The sequence below is a fragment of the Thunnus albacares genome, chromosome 5, assembly GCF_914725855.1.
Source record: "Thunnus albacares chromosome 5, fThuAlb1.1, whole genome shotgun sequence".
Lineage (NCBI taxonomy): Eukaryota > Metazoa > Chordata > Actinopteri > Scombriformes > Scombridae > Thunnus > Thunnus albacares.
The window spans coordinates 32,330,448-32,347,473 of record NC_058110.1 but is presented as its reverse complement, the minus strand read 5'-3'; the positions used below and the strand labels follow the sequence as shown (position 1 = coordinate 32,347,473).

At 39.4% G+C, this 17,026-nt stretch overlaps 1 protein-coding gene across 8 annotated transcripts in view; it reads left to right on the top strand.

Annotated features, from left to right (window-relative positions):
• Nucleotides 1–2,831: 2,831 nt before the first annotated feature.
• LOC122982487 (nucleolar protein 4-like) overlaps nt 2,832–17,026 on the top strand; it is a 189,760-nt gene continuing 175,565 nt past the window's right edge. For 2 of the 8 annotated variants that reach the window (XM_044351814.1, XM_044351812.1), the window contains exons 1-4: nt 2,832–2,872; nt 3,222–3,285; nt 5,567–5,607; nt 5,711–5,786. In XM_044351814.1, the coding sequence (XP_044207749.1) occupies nt 3,262–3,285; nt 5,567–5,607; nt 5,711–5,786 (141 nt within the window). In that variant the 5' untranslated portion in view covers nt 2,832–2,872; nt 3,222–3,261. Of the gene's footprint in view, nt 2,873–3,218; nt 3,286–5,566; nt 5,608–5,710; nt 5,787–10,131; nt 11,896–17,026 lie in introns of those variants that run through there. The other 6 variants (XM_044351810.1, XM_044351809.1, XM_044351815.1 and 3 more) reach the window with 5 other exon arrangements.

Below are 17,026 nucleotides of genomic sequence, written 5' to 3'. Positions count from 1 at the left end.
AAATTATAAGTGAACATTGGAGTCCTGCCGTGTGCGACACGTTTATCTGTTTGTTTTTTTGACATTTGCTCACTTTCAGCTCACTTTCTTTGGTTTGGACGTGCGTACATTAACAGTCTTCTCCCGTTACAGTACAAATGTTTCTCAGAGTTTTTAATGTGACAGACAATTTACATTAAAAAAAGTTTTATCTTGAGATCCCAGTATAAAAAAAAACAATTTTAAGCCTTATAGCTTCTCTGAAAATGAAACGAGGCAGACCAGCTGGCAGTAGATGATGAAGGCTGAGCTGGGGGAGCAGGGACCCTCATGGGGCAACCGGTAGCTAAAGACTGTGACAGGTGGGGCCTCGCTGCTATCAGTCGAACAGGACTGTGTGATGTCTTTCTCCTTGGATCTTGTGTTGCGTTGAAGCTTTTCTTGAGACCGTGTCAGAGACGGATGTGGATTCAACTCCACGATCGTTGCATTATAACACGCAGGTGTTCGTGTTATTGTGTCCAGCCCCTCTGTATATTTTTCACCACGACGGGTCTGCAGTTTACTGTTTTTCTGCAGTCTGTTGTTCTCTTTGTCTTTCTGTAGCACTTCTCTGGAGACCAGCAGGTACATAATGCGGTGTGGTGTTTTAGCTGTGTGTGTGTGTGTGTGTGTGTGTGTGTGTGTGTGTATGTGTGTGTGTGTGTGTGTGTGTGTGTACTCATATGTGAGAGTTTGTTGACACCACATGTTCTCCAAGGAGTCTCTATAACAGCCCTTATGGACAGTAAAGCCGCCTCTATAACTGTGAACACATAAACACACCCATAAAAGATGGAACTAGCTAAGAACAAAGAATCCCAATCCACCTTAAAAGCATGTACAGACACACACACACAGACTGGGCCCAGTCTCAGACAAGATATATAAGATATTTTTCTTTGTCTATATTCTATGATGCACCTGATTTACCAAAATTTGAGAGCAGCTGCTGTTAGCGTGGAGAAAATGGAGATTATTGCCAAATGAGTCCCATATTTTTGCTTTTTTTTGAAAGCTGAATGTCTCTGATCTCAGCTCTTTAATAATTCTTTCTCACATAAACTGCAGGCAGCAAACCGTTTTATTTAAAAATCAAGATTCAAGCTAAAAATATTTTAAAAAATACATCAGTAGCTTTCTCAGACAAAGGAAAGATCTAGAGAATCATTTGCATAATGTAATAAAAACAGACCTATTTCTTTTATATTTATATATTCAAACTAATTGCATATATATCCTAAAAGACATCTTCTAACTAGATTTCTAATATCAAATATAAAGGAGCTTGTACTTTTTTTTTTTTAATGGTGATATCTGTGGCTGCAGTTCAGAGCTGTTGGTGAGAATCGCTCTGAGCTGAGACGCTCACTGTGATATTCACGCTGATAAGAGGAGATTAACAGAACTGAAAGTTTTGTCACTGATACAATGTGGTTGTTTCTTATTTTTCACACGAGCAGCTTTTCTTGTCTCCGGTTGGCCTCTTTGTGGCTTAAGTGTCAGAATTAAGTATGGCCGAGAATGTATTTGTGTCAAGGTATTTTAGAGAATCACGCTTCACACAGACTGTATTTAGGACTTTGTTTCCATCATCTCTCTGTGTGCAGTTCATATATACCATGAATACTCAAATACAAGTCTGAGAGGTCCAGTTTAGAGATGTGCAGAAGGCCCAGTATTTGTATTTGTATCTATATTTGTTGAGACAGCAAAATTGTTTGTATTCATATTTGTATTTGAATAAAAGTGGAAAAAGGCTTAAAAATCCTGTTTTTGTTTTTATTACGCCTCTAAATTTAGAAAATTAAAGTGTTAGAATAAGTGTTCATTTGACATGTTTTTTTTAATCCCGAAAACAAAATTTTAAAATATTTGTATGAAACAAATATAATAAATATAAAACCCACTATTTGTGCTTTGCCGAATAATGTATTTGTATTCGGGCACACCCCTAGTCCAGTTATTACATTTTCACTGCATCAAAGGTCCAGTGAGGATGCATTTCATAATGATATTTCAGTAAAAAACTCTGAACATAAACAACATTTCTGTATTTATGGGTGATGAGGCACCTTTGTTGTGTAACCAAGTCTTTAAACTTGAGCATAACAAGATGTGATGACCAATCAGAGACACTTAAGAGTTCAATAGTGAGTTTTTCACTGTATTCATTGTTGAGAATATTTGATTTTACAATTATTCTGTTGGAGTCTTGATATCATGACTTCAACTGGTTCAGTTCTGTGGTTCTTACCTCCATGTTTTGGGGATATTTTTGTTCAAAACAGGCATGTTTATAGGGCCGTAGTCAACTGGTCGATTAGTTGGTCGATATGCTCTCGCCCGACTAAATTCTCATTGGTCGAATAATCTCCGTGTTATTTTCATAAGGAGAAAAGTGCTACATCAATAGCTTTCCAGGAATAATCCATTATTTCCTGCGGCGGGAGGGACAGACCAACAAATTACCTGTGAAAACAAGGGGGGTGTATTCAAAACACCCCCCTTGTTTTCACAGCTTTGAACTCGCCCAACCTAACGGAGACTGCTGGGGCTAACGGTACTCAACGTTTACTGAACGTTTACTGAATCTGTGTTTCTCAATAGTGACACAACGAGAACGAGAAAAGTATTATATGTTTTAATATTTGATATCCGAATGAATGGATATTCATTAATATCAATAGCGTTTGGGAGTCTCTGTGCAGCGCTGTTCCGGTACGTGAGTCAACCTCTGTGTCGTTGCCTGGGAAACCACTGGTCGCGTGGCTCCGTTAAGGAGTATGTTTGCGAGCGGGAAAGAGCGAGGGGCAGAGAAGTGACGGTGAATGCGAGCGGGAAAGAGGAAAAGGTTAGTAGTAAGTTGTCAGTCTGGCAGTAAATATACAGTACAGACTACAGTGTGTCAGTTAATAAATGCTAAAAGGTCACGTCTGTTGTTTCCCCAAATGCTGGAAAAGTAAAGGGGGTTAGCTCCAAAGTTAGCAACAATGAGTTAGCATAACCTGAAGACACAAAACAGAGGAATACAGAACATAGAAATGTGTGGCTGCCGAGTTTACTGTGCACTCTGTCTGTATGGTCTTGTACTTCCCTTGTGCAAATTGAACGTGTATTTCTCAGTCCAGTCATCTTTAAATGCAAGTTTTTTACTGTCAACCTTTCTGTTTTTTTTATCTGATCTGAACTGAGGCAAGTAGCGGGCAGTTGAATGATGACAGCTGAGCTGACGTGACAGCCATGTGTCACTCAAAAGTGGTCCAGGTCAGTTTATGGTTAAATGTTGTTCTCAGTCCAGATTAGATTGTTATCTAGTCCGGATCCAGACAAGAGTCCACCTACTGAGTATGTATTGTTCATAGACTACACAGGTCAATGAATCCTGTGTTAAACTGATGTCAGATCTTCACAGTTGTAGCTTTTTAAATAGCAGGTGAAATATCTTGGTATTAATATCATTTCCCCCCATTGAGAATATATTCAAGATAAATGGTTGAATAAATTGATTAAAACTATTAGAGAAGATCTTACCAGAGGGGGAGCACTTCCTTTATCCTTATGGGGCAGAGCAGAGATAATTAAAATGAACATTTTCCCCCCAGACTGTCTTTTATGACATCCTTGATTCCACTTAAATTACCTGAATATTGTTTTACAGAAATTAAAAAAGCTTTTTGTAATGTTTCTTTGGGGGAATAAACAATCAAGAATCGTTCTTAATAAACTTACAAAGCATAAAAATAAAAGGGGATTAGGGATAGTGGAAATATATACATGCTGTTTGGCCTTTAATGGTAAATAAATCATGATCTGGACCTATCAGCAACACTGTGAGGTCAGCAGAACAGAAAATTGTTGATGAAAAACAAATAACCCTCTCTTCTTTGTGGTATTACTCAAATATCAATACAAACATTAAGAACCCAATTATTAGTTTTTCATGTGACATAACAAAGATGATCCAAAAGGAAATGTGCAATCGATGGATTAGTTTTGCCTTCGTGTCCGATAATGAACCCATTCTTCACCGCTGCGGGGGAAGACTCTTATTAATCAGGAGAGGAAAAGTCATAATGTTTGGAATCTGGGCCAAATTGTAAAGCAGGGGAGAATAATGAGATTCAACGAGCTTAAAGCTAATTTAGACATTAATGATTTTTGTTTTGTGCAGTATCTACAACTGAAATCTATACTACAGATACTATACTGGCCTCAGATAAAGATACAGATAATAATTGAAAGAGATTGTAACAAATAAAGGCACAATATCTTAACTTTACAGATATATCTCTCCTCTCCTGTAGAGGCATGAATAGAGTTAAATTACATCACGCACCACCAGAACAATGGCACACTATGAAAGTAAAATGTGTTAGATATAAACTTATACAGATGAAGATTTTATATCGAACATGTCTGTTTGTTAAATAATGTTTGTTAATAAATTGTTAAATTGCCAATATGTCTTGTTTCTTCAAACTTCAATCATCCAATCCACCAAACACCAAACAAGAGGCATTGGCAGAGAAGGTTTGGCAAATTTTTCATGGGCGCAACCCACATACTCAGCTCTGCTGCTCATCCCACAAATGCATGTTCCTTACAAATGTGGCACCATTTAAAAGAGAAAAAAACAGGCTTTCCAACGAGGCATTGTTACAACAAAGAAATAATCTACCAAACACAAATTTCCTTACTTTTTGTGCTTTGTTTATATTTATTTCTTCTTGCTTTTTGTCTGTAATATCTGGTGAACTGTCCTTGTGTTGTGTAATTGTGTTGCTTGTATTCAGTCTTTTTTAAAATTATTTTGTAATTAAAAATGTAAAAAATAAAAAAAATAAACAAAGTAGCAGCTTGGAAAAACCAGGGTCCATTTTCATAAAGACAGAACTCTCTGACTTAAGTACAATTTTAAATCAGACTACCTGTTGCATGGAGCTCATCTCCTACTAATGAGATAATACTGACGCTCAGTGCACTGCACGGTCGGCCTCGTCTTGTCTCAACAGCTGTGCACTGAGCTTAGTGTTGGTTTCAGTTCTTTCAGGTCAATAAATACACGCAGACAGAAACTAAACTAAAATACTTCAGGATTGAGTGTTAATCTTCTCTGTCCATCACGATCTACATCAACAAAAACACACCATTCTCATGTGTCCATCTCTCCACTCAGGTGTCTCAGTCTTTCCTGGCGTCTCTGGAAGCTCATCAACCAATAAAAATGACAGATGACAACCTGTAACTTTGAATGTGTCCACCTAGTGTAATATCATTAGTCTACTGAAAGTGTTTAATGATCAGTGAACTGTCCCGTTTTATTGTTTTTAACTGAGACGCCAAAACATAAAAAGCATAAACACAACAATCAATGATCAGAACGACCAATCTCAGAAGATTAAAAATGTTTTGTTAAGACAGATTCATTATTTTGTTAAAGCTGCATCCAATCAACAGTTTCTCAGTCTGAACTCGGGCTGATGGTGTTTTACTTTGGTGAGTAAATCATCGTAATTCTTTCTGTCTGTTTTATTGTCTTAAACAGACAGAAAGAACTCAAGAGTTCAAGATCAGTGTGAGCCTGAGGTGAGTCTTAAGCTACAGAACTCTGTACTTGTGTAAGAAATGTGTCCGGTAAAATAATTAACTGTTGTTGTTGTTGTTGTTGTTGTTATTTTAATCCTTCCAGCAGCCAGCGTCTGTCAGTTCTTCTCTGGAGGAAGATCACTAGAAGCTACTCCCCCGTCTGTCAGCACATAATCAAGGTTACTGAACGCACATGTACACACTAATACACACACACACACACACACACATATGTACCTATAAACATAAACACAGTGTAAATGCACAAGCAAATGCAAATACATGCAATTACTCCCACACGTATTGACACATATCAACTGTTACTGCTCCCAAGAAAACTTTACTAACCTATAAACCCAAAATCAATCACAGGCTGATGAGACGGCTGTAACTGAGCAGGCTCGGGTTGGCCTGCGATCGTCTGCATGTCCAGTTGCTAAATGTGCTGTATGCAGATGTGGAAAATATGTAAGTCATTGCTGTCATTTTATGAATTTATTTTGAGGTTTGTCAGCGATCTTCAAAGAAACGTTCATTTGAAAAGGTCATTTCAGTTCATGTTCAGTCTAAACATCCAATTTTTCTTAACTATCATCGGTTCATTTGTCCTGTGTCCAGGTGAAACTTAAACATAAGATCCATAAAACACATCAAATGCATAAATCATATACTAAAAACAACATTGTTAAAAATCCACCATGCAAGCTCACTTAAAATAATGCACATCAGGTGACAGTATAACACAGAAGCAGTCATCACCTTCATCACTCACCAGTTTATATATGGAAGACTAACACATCATGAGCATTTAACAGTTTGATGACATGAGAAACTTGGTCTTTGGAGCAGCTCAAACTCTACATACAGAGGACGGAGAGGACGCTCTACACTGACTTCAGCCTTTGAGATTCCTCCTTTGCAGATAAAAAGACAGTTTAACAGCAACGATCTTACTGGCCGCCTGTTCTTATCACCTGATTAAGACGACTACTAGTACAGTCGTCATAATCTCACTTATTTCCAATCCAGATATATATATATATAATAACTTTGGAGAAACAAGCAGCTTGAACCAAAGGTGAAAGAATCAGATCATGACTACAAATGAAAATTAAATTGATAGACAAGTTATACTGAACCTCACTACTGCAATGAGGTAGACTGATAAAAGAAGAATATTGTTGGACTAAATGCTTATGAATACTACATGTCTCTCAGTGTGTATGTGCACTGAAACCTCCTTTGCTTCCTCCATGGCTGGTTAGTTGTGAAGCAATAAAAACCTCATAAATCAACCATTAAACTGTATGTTGTTTGTAATCAGCCTATAATGCAAAGTTATTATTCCCTTAGATGCAAATTGGGTTTTACCACAATTGAAATCAGTCATGTTTAAAAAAAAAGAAAGATGTTTTACGACCCAAAATTTGAAAACAGTCTGTGCATAAATGAAACATCTGATGCATTTAAAGTAACATTAATCTTTTAAATTACAATGCTGTGACATTAAATGTGTCTCCACAGACTTTTCTCCATCGGTAAAGAAAACTCTAGGTTGGACATTTTTTTAATCTAAATGTCTCTTCTGTTTGTGTAACCGGTGGTTTCTAGCGTTGTGTTATAAGGTAGAGGCTCAGACCAGGTGTCTTTGGTCAATTGTGATGCTAACTCAGGCTCCTCTCCCATGAAGTACAACAACAAAAGGACAGCCATGTTGCAGTAAACACATTAAAACACAGAAAACGTACCTGACGTCAGATGTAAATAAAAAAATCCTCCAGTCAAATTGTGACGCTAACTCAGGCACCCACAAAAGTGAACATAGGGGTACAATGAGTCTTAAATGTTCTACATACTGACCCTGGAGAAGCAGCACATCAATGTTGTGTAATTATAATACATAATACATGCGTTCACACTCACATCATGTTACCCACAAAACCAACATGACTACAGACTTTCTGAAGATACACACACTAACATGTCTTCAGATGTGTAAAACAGTAAGAGAATCCTCATTATAATGTCGATAAAAAAGACCTGATTTAAAGCGGCATTCAAAAGGACAGACAGCACCATTTATCTCCTAATGCTTTCTAGGATCTACTCTGTGAATTCATACGAGAATAAAAACTTCTTTCCATAAATAAGTACGAGGCTGAACGAGCTGGCAGCAGGGGGGAACACGATGTGAACTGTCAGAGTGCTGTTCCTCTTTAAGGCTGGTGGAGGATGCTGCTGCATTGAGGGGGGGGGGGGGGGGGGGGGGGGGGTTTACTGACTGGTTGAGTGCCAGCTTCCTTATTTTGGTGTGCACACGCTATTGTAGCTGCTTCTACTGCAGCGGGTTACTGGCCTGTTCGTGTCTCTCTCTATGTTTGCTCCACTGATTTCAAGGTTGCATCTGAGTGTCGGATGGAGGCTCAGAAACATCAGCTGGGAATCATCTGCAAAAAAAGAATCGCTTTAATTTGATGGTCTGTTCTAGACTAGGTCTTGTTGGGTTACTTCTTGCAAAAAACATGCACACAAAGTGATAAGAGCTGAGGAAGGGAAGAAAAACAAAAGTTTTCACCTTTAAAAAAAAGCAAAAGAAATACATGAACAGCCTCACTTCTGGTTGTTTAAACCAATACTTGTGGAGTCAAAGCAGGCAGAGGATCAAGTTCTTATTTGGATTTGTTGTCTGTCACTTTAAATGATATGATGCAACACTAATAAAATGATTTCATGTACTGTATGCAGTATAAAACTGGCACAGGGGCCACGTTGGCTGGAAATGCAAGAACTTTTGCTTCTTTATGGCACTTTGGAATAAAACATCTCATTAAACAGCTTCAGTATTGAATTTTCTAAAGTGTTAATCAATAAATAAATGCAAAAAGGAAAAGAAAAATAAAAAATAAAAAAATCACATGCCAAATACAGAAAATATACATTTTTATAGGTAAATATGTGATGGAGCAACAGACAAAAGAAATAGTTCAAACAACTTAGCTAAAATATAGAATATGTCATGGAGAATTAATTGAGCAACTTGTGTAAAAAATGGGCCCCACATCATCCTAAAAATGTAGATTCTTTCAGTATTTATATATATATTTTTAGTTTAACAAAGTAGAATATGTCCCTAATCCGAGAATCATGGGTGAATGTGAGCACTGACTTTCAATAGTTCTCCAAAAAGACATTAAGTCTGATTAACAAACACATGTCAGGCAGGTTATTTATGTCCTAAATATTAATCACTATACATGATGTGTTCTTACTTATCCTCTTATGACTGACTGTATATTGTAGCAGCTGACCAGCATCAGATGACCAAAGAAAAACCTTTTATTTAATCAACTAAACCATGACACTGAGGATATATCAGTATTGTAGAAAATGTGATAAATAATAAGAGCAGCAGATAATGTAGGTAACTTTTATTGAATGATCATGTGATTGTAGGTAACTTTCTGCACATATTGTGGTGTTTTCTCACTTCAGTCTGTGTTTACGCCTCTTTTGACATCTACAGGCAGCTGTGGAAGAAATATTCAGATCCTTTACTGAAGTAAAAGTACCAATACAGTAAAACTACTCCATTACAATTAAAAGTCTTGCATGAACAATCCTACTGCAGTAAAAGTACATAAGTATTATGAGCTTGATGTCGTTAAAGTATTGCAGTAAAAGTACATAAGTATAATGAGCTTGATGTAGTTAAAGTATTGCAGTAAAAGTACATAAGTATTATGAGCTTGATGTAGTTAAAGTATTGCAGTAAAAGTAGTGGTTTGGTCCCTCTGACTGATATATTATTATATATGACATCATTAGATTATTAATAGTGAAGCATCAGTGTTAGAGCAGCATGTTACTGTTGTAGCTGCTGGAGGTGGAGCTAGTTTACACTACTTTATATACAGTTAGCTAGTTTAGTCCAGTGGTTCCCAACCTAGGGGTCGGGGCTCCTCCAAAGGGTCAGCAGATAAATCTGAGGGGTCGTGAGATGATTAATGGGAGAGGAAAGAAGAAAAAACAAAGTTCTGATACACAAATCTGTTTTCAGTTTTTGGACTTTTTCTCTAATCTTTGATTTTTGCTGAAATATTGGATCATTTGAACATTTATTGAAATGAAAGCATGTGAGAAGTTTAGAGGGAAAAATCACTATTTGGTGGAGCTGTTAACAACTCATAGACATGTGAAATGTGACCCCGACTACACACTGCTTTTTGTAAGACGTCAAAAGCCAAAAAGGTTGGAAACCACTGGTTTCATCTTTAACAATGTGTTGTATTTTAAAAGCTTGTTATATTATCCATTGTGTCAAATCTTCATCTGAAAAGTAACTAAAGCTGTCAAATAAATGTAGTGGAGTAGAAAGTACAATATTTCCCTCTGAAATGTAATGGAGTGGAAGTATAAAGTAGCATCACATGGAAATACTCAAGTAAAGTACAAATACCTCAAAATTGTACAGTACTTGAGTAAATGTACTTAGTTACTCTCCACCTCTGTGTACGGGACCGTGTGAGACAGCAGTGCGCTGCGCTTGTTGGTCATTTTTGGACACTTCCTGCTTTTCAGCAGGAGCTCCAGCGTGTGTTTGAGTGTGTGTGTGTGTGTGTGTGTATGTGTGCGTGTCTCAGTCCGGGTTAACAGGCTGGACTGGTGTGTCGCAGCAGTGGATTTAGGACGAGCTGCTGCCGCCGCTGCTGTTGAGAAAGCGACGCCGTATTATCAACAGACAGCGCTGTACCTAATCGTTTATTTGAGCAGGGAGGAAATGAGGCGTAGCGTTGCGCTTTAAGGGTGCCAGAGGAGGAAAGACAAACAGGATTCAAACAGGTGTCCTGTTGTCTCCCATCAGCCCGGAGGAGGAAGAAAAAGAGAAAAGGTGAACAATGAGAACAATAAAAAGAGGGATATTCTGAACAGTTTCCAGTATACATCGCTATTAATGGACACATCAGTCCGTTAATTTCAGGACGTGTCGTTTCTTTTCTGTAAACCCTGCGCTCATTCGGCTCAGCTGTGGCGATGATGGAAAGCAGACAGACAAACCAGAAAATCGTCTTTTAATATCGGATAGCTTGTTTTTTTTTTTTTTTTTTAAAGAAAGCCAGGTGGAGAAAGCTAGTCTTGCATCTCCTTTCTTTCTTTCTTTCGCTCCGTCTTTTCTCCCTCAGAGAGGAGGAAGAGGAGGAGGTAGAAGAGGGGAGGCGGTGACCGACATCCCCCACGGGACAGGCCGACCGACGCACGCTGCTAACAGGTGTGTCTGAAGAGGTCACACCGCTCCAATCTGCACCGCCCGCCCGTCCTGCCGGTCCGTCGTCCCCCCCCGTCACCCCCCTCCACCACCACCACCACCACCCGTCCCCCCCGGTCCCTTCCTCTGTGTCATTGTTGCTGCCGAAATTACATCCATGGTTCGGAGTTAAATTTGGCCGTTTCGGCATCCCAGTGAGCGCTTGTTCTTTTCCTCCGTCGGTCTCTTCGCGGCGACTCACTGGTGCGTAACAGCGGAGCGGAGGAGGTGGGATCCAAACGGCTCATTCTGAGACGTTAATTTATAAACCAATGGCACTTTGTTGTTTTTTTCTTGAGGAATGGAGTGAATTTGTAGGTTTGGACTAATTTGTATCAGAGGTGAAGGGGAATTTGAAGATTTGGTTAGATTTTTTTTTTTCAAGGTTTTGTTTTGTTTGAGCTGATTTCGCAACCCCCCCTCTGGCGAAAAGGCAGACGTTCGCTAACCGAAGCCGAACCGAATTCTGACGAATTTTAACGGACAACAAAGTGTCTTTTTTTCTTTTTCTTTGAGGGACTCTTTTCCTGTGAAAACAAAGTGCACCTCGTTTTATCATGACAACAAGAAAAGCCAGTAGTGTGGGGGACGTGGTGCCTCCCTCCACCAACAGCCACCAGCAGCACCAGAACCAGCAGAGGAGCCGGAGTCCCGGCGGTTACAGCAGCGGGGTTCCGGCGTCCGAAGCGGCGGGCGGAGGGGCGGAGATGTTCGGGGAATTTCAGGACTGGTGCCTGCGGACGTACGGGGACTCCGGCAAGACCAAGACCGTGACCCGGCGTAAATACAACAAAATCCTCCAGACCCTTATCCAGGGGGACGAGGAGAACAGTAACGGGGTGTTCCTGCATGAGAAAGGCAACAACCACATCAACGCCAAATTTAAATTCTGGGTCAAGTCCAAGGGCTTCCAGGTCGGGACGCTGCAGGACGGGAAGAACGGATCATCGGACAGACCGGTGCTGTACGTTCCCATCAAGGCGACGGTTAGTACATCTTCCTCTTTCACTTTGAGTTGCGTGTGTGTGTGTGTGCGCGTGTGTGTGCGCGTGTGCGTGCATGTGTGTCCCGTTGTCACGATGCGTGCGTGTCCGGTACTATTAGGCTACTCTTATTTGCCTAAGGAAATAAGATGTGTGTGCGTGTGTGTTTAGCCTGAAGCTGTACAACATAACTTTCCCTGGCTCGGTGCCATGGCTGAGTTACATCAAACACCTGTTCCATCACAGAGACCAGTCTGTTAGTGGTTTTGCACTGGTACTTTAAAAAAAAAAAAAAAAAAAAACCCACAGTCATTATTTTAGCAGCCTGAACCAGCTGAGTGACAGACAATATACTATACTGGCAAAGCTGCTCACAAACATTTGCTCACAAAAGTTGTACTTCTGTTTGTTAATACTGCTAAAAGAAAGGAGTTGTGTATTAAAGTGCACATTATAATACAGCTGCAGAGTCCAGATATATATTTTTAAAATTCATCCTAAAGCAACAGTCAGGTGTCCATATGAATATTAAAGCAGGTTTTTGCTAGCTGTAATCATTCCTCCTCTTCATACTGAACATTAGAAGAGTCTCTCCTACAGTGAAAGTGATGGAGGACAAAAACCCACAGTTCTTTGTTTTTTAGCTTTAAAAAAAAATTCCCTCTTTGTGTCTGGACTGACAATGTTTCCCTGTTGAGCTGCAGGTGGAAGTATACTAACAAAAAGAGGGACTTTTGCATTAAAAAAGACTGTAATGTTGAAAGATATCCACTTGATTTGACTCATTTTAGCTTCAGATGAACTTTTAAATACATTTTTGCACAGACTGTGGGTTTTCACTTCCATTGTAAGTGCATTATGAAGGGATCTTCTAATGGTCAGTATGAACAAGACAAGAAAAAACATGTTTCACTGTTCATTTTGGCTCCTGACTGTTCACTTAAAAAAATGTGAACCGGTCCTTTAAACCGATTAGTTTCACCAAACCTACCACTTTCTAATTATAATGTGAAACCAAGAAAGGGAAACAACTATTAACCTTTTACGAGGTGGTGACCAGCGACTCTATAAATGTCTACAAATGACTAAAAATGATGCTTCTGTTATGACAAAACAAAAATGACATCTTAGCTTCATCCAGGGCATAGGATGTAGTATCACGGTGCCGCAACTGATGCGAGTAAAAAGAGTTCGCTGTCCTTGTTTCTGTTTAAATCATCGTTTCCCTTTTCTGCACAAAATATACAGCATTAATGATAAATGCAAATTGAAGATCAAGGCACACGAGATATCACGCAACGCTAATCGTGCTGCACCTGTCGCCCCCCCCCCAACCCCCCCGGTGTTGTGTCTCCTGTATTCAATCAGATGGTCATCATGTGATATGACTGTCAAAACTAGAGCTGCTACTAACCATTATTTTCATAATCAGTTAATCTGTTGACGATTTTATTCAATCGATTAGTCTATAAAATGTCGGAAAATGGTGAAAAATGTTGATCGCTAACATCCCATAACCTGAAAATATTCAGTTAAGTTTCACAGAAGATTAATAAACCAGAAAATATTCACATTTGAGAAGCTGGAACCAGAGGATTTAAGCATTTTTTCTTAAAAAAAATGACTCGAAATGATTTATCAATTATCAAATAGTAGGCAGTTACTTTTGTGTTGATTGACTGATTGATTAATTGATTAATCGTTAGTTGAACTACTGTATGTATGTGGTTTGTCGGGTCCTTTTAGGTTTCAGTACGCTGCATTTCTAAGCAGAATCGTGTGTATTTTCCAGATATGTGCTGGTAAAATGTATGTTTTTGCAGGTTGTGATTCAACCTTTTCACATTTCTTTCTTAATTGTGTGTGTGTGTGTGTGTGTGTGTGTGTGTGTGTGTGTGTGTGAATGGTTTGGAGCAGCCTTCAGGGGGGCCGACATGTTGTTGGTATTTTTTAAACCAGGGTGCACTTGTTGACAGGAGAGTGGGATGACGCAGAGACATGAATGAAAGGAAAAGAATAAACATTGTGTTGTAATAAAGAGATGATTCAGTCTAGTCTACCTGTAGTCTGACCCCCCCAAACAAGTTCACTCTCTACATCTGTGGAAAAGCTTCTTTATCTAAATGTTTTTTGTTTTTTTTTGTATTAAAACAGGTTGATGTAATGCAGGATCGCTGTGCAGATGAGAAGAGTTTGAGGTGTTGGGGTTGGCATGGTTACCGCTCAGCTAATTTCACCCTGTCCCGTATCATTTCATGTTCAGATTAACATCAGGAATATTGCAGTCAGGACCGTGAATTCTCTCTCGGAGTTTATCTTCAGTAAATCCCTCTCCTTCTCCCCTCCGTGTCTCTCTCTCTCTCTCTCTCTCTCTCTCTCTCTCTCTCTCTCTCAGGCTCGGCAGCAGCAGGTCTGTTGAGTCTGTTTAGTATCTGAGGATTCGGCTGTTTAGACTGGAGACACACAGAGAGAGAGAGAGAGAGAGAGAGAGAGAGAGCCCTCCTTTTGTCTCTTGAACGTACTGACTGTGTGTGTCTGCGGACATTTCTAAACATAACCAGACTGATGTTAGAAAGATGAGGGAAAATTCTGCAGAGTGAGGACGTTCTTTTCGTTTTGGTTTATGGTTGCTATTGTTTTTTTTCTCACCTTCCTGCTGGTAATGCAGATAGTTTTATTCTCATTTGTCCAGGTTTATATTCGATATTTGTCTCTCCACTGTAGAAACGGTGTCGTGGTTACTCTGCGTGATCCGCAATGTTAAATGTTTCATAGGGACTATTTTCCTGGTACATACATGTCACCGATGTAACGAGGTCCGGGGACTGTCCTGAGTTACAGGTGTCTTGGTTTTGGAAAGTTTATTTTGCCCCCCGTTCCCCCAGCTTTTTATATTTTAGAAATGACATTTATTTATTAGCCTTTACCCTGAAAATCTTTTGTAATGATCCTTTTCTCTGAGCTGGTTAAGTTCCCTCGTTATTATCTTTTAAAGACAAAATGAAATAAACACATAGATACATTTCTCAGTTTATAATCTTGTGTCCCTTGGTTAATTGTTCAGTTATCTCTTGCTATATGCTGAATACATGTCAGAAAAGTGTTTTTATGGCAAAATCTCTCTTTGGTCTTTCTCTAAAACATTAAAATATTTTTGATGACTCATCTTGAACTCTCCGAGCGCTTTATTAGGAACACGTGTGTAATGGGTGGTGTTGGTGGACTGGAGTGCAATATATTGAAAAGTGTTCCTAATATTTTGTCCACACCATTAACATACATGAGGGTGGCAAAATATTAGGAACACTTTCCAATATAAGGCACTCCAGTCCACCAGCACCACCCGCTACGACCTCAATAATAAACATAAAGTAGAATTATCACCTTTCTGACAATATCAACAAAATCTGAAAATGTATAAACTTCATAAAAGTAGAGTTTGTATTGTATTGGATTGCATGAGATTACACAGGTGTTCCTAATAAAATGCTCACTGAGTGTAGATAAATGTATCCAATCAAATGTGATTCGGGGCGACAAGCTAACCGCCGTCATGTAAAACGGACCATTAGCTTAGCAGAGCTAGCTAGCAGAGCAGTGTTCTACTAGGATGACTGTGTTTGGGTCTCAGTTGCCTCAAATGTTGTTTACATTCCCTCCAAAACAGCATATTTGTGCTCCAATTCATTCATTTCTACAACTCAGGTGAGGTTGTTTACAGCGTCATAACTTACTGCAGCTCTGTATCGCTCTGCCGCTCTATATTGTACTTTATTCACCAATTTTTGAGTGATTCAATCAAATCTAAAGGATTTGATGTAAACTAAACGTTGTCTCACGTACAAATACGTCACATCAGTGAAGCTAAAGATGCTCCGACTGCTGCTTCACTGTGACTTTAAAGGTTCAGGATCAACGGAGTAAATTTTGTCAGTGAAGTTACTGATACACCAGTGCATGTGTAGGTGTGAGTGTGTTAGTGAGAAGTGACAGGTTCTGTACCCACTGGGGATGGGAATTGATAAGATTTTAGCCCTTATTGATCCTGCTTATTGGTCAGATTCTTTTGATCAATTCCTGATCAATTTAAAGTAGGCCTGCACAGGTTTAGTGTCAATGCAACTGTTTTATTATGTCCGCTGTTTATCAGTGATTTTGCATATTGATGAATATATGAAACGTAACTGCTAGATAAGATAAATGATCCGCAGCCAAAAGTGAACTACATTAATTAATGAATTAATGAATTTGAAAGCATCTGACAGTCTTCTGCCTGTATGAGAATAACAAACGGAGGGCGGCTGACTGCTCCGCTGTGTTATTATTAACATCACGTCTCCAGCAGCAGAGAGCAGCTTCTCTGCTGCACCGTCAGCTCCGGGGGGGAAAGACGTCGTTGTACAAGATGCTGAACAGGTGCAGAGATTTTGAGGTGAAACAGACCGAGCACCGATGATTTTCTGTTCTCTTTTCGTTTTCTCACCTCAGAGTTGTTTTCAGTTGTTAAATGTTGCTCAGCTGCTCTCATCTTGTTTGTTGCTCTGTGGTGACAGCATAGAAAGTTCACAATATCCTTCATGTTCGTCTCCAAAAGGCAATTATTTAATCATTAAATCAAAACTTGCTTTGCAACTGCTCCCTTTTCTGAAGATGTATTTCAAGATAACTGAAGATAACTGTAGCGTGTGCGTGCTGTAGACAGTCTGGAGGCTGCGCTGCCCTCCCAGTTGAGGTCCGCCCTTTTCTGTCAATATCACATAATCAGGCATCGATAAGAGGAATTGATAAGCTCCAATGGATCGGACTAGTAACCACCTGCCTGTGTTTGTATCTGGATTAATCACATATGTTTGGATACTCGATCACTTCCACTGCCAGCAACATTTCATTTCATTTCATTTATATATTTATAAGGACAACACACGTTTATCAACACTCCTGTAAATGTGCCAGTGTTAGCCAGCTGGCTAATTTTCAACCGCAGTTACAGGTTAGTGAAATGGTAAAATACACCTGACACACGAGACACACACAGCTATAGAAGAACATAGACGTAGATATTCCAGCGAACACAAGCGGCAAAACTGGCCGCCTGCGACAAGTTAGCAGCAGGTCAGCCAGTAATAACTAGGGG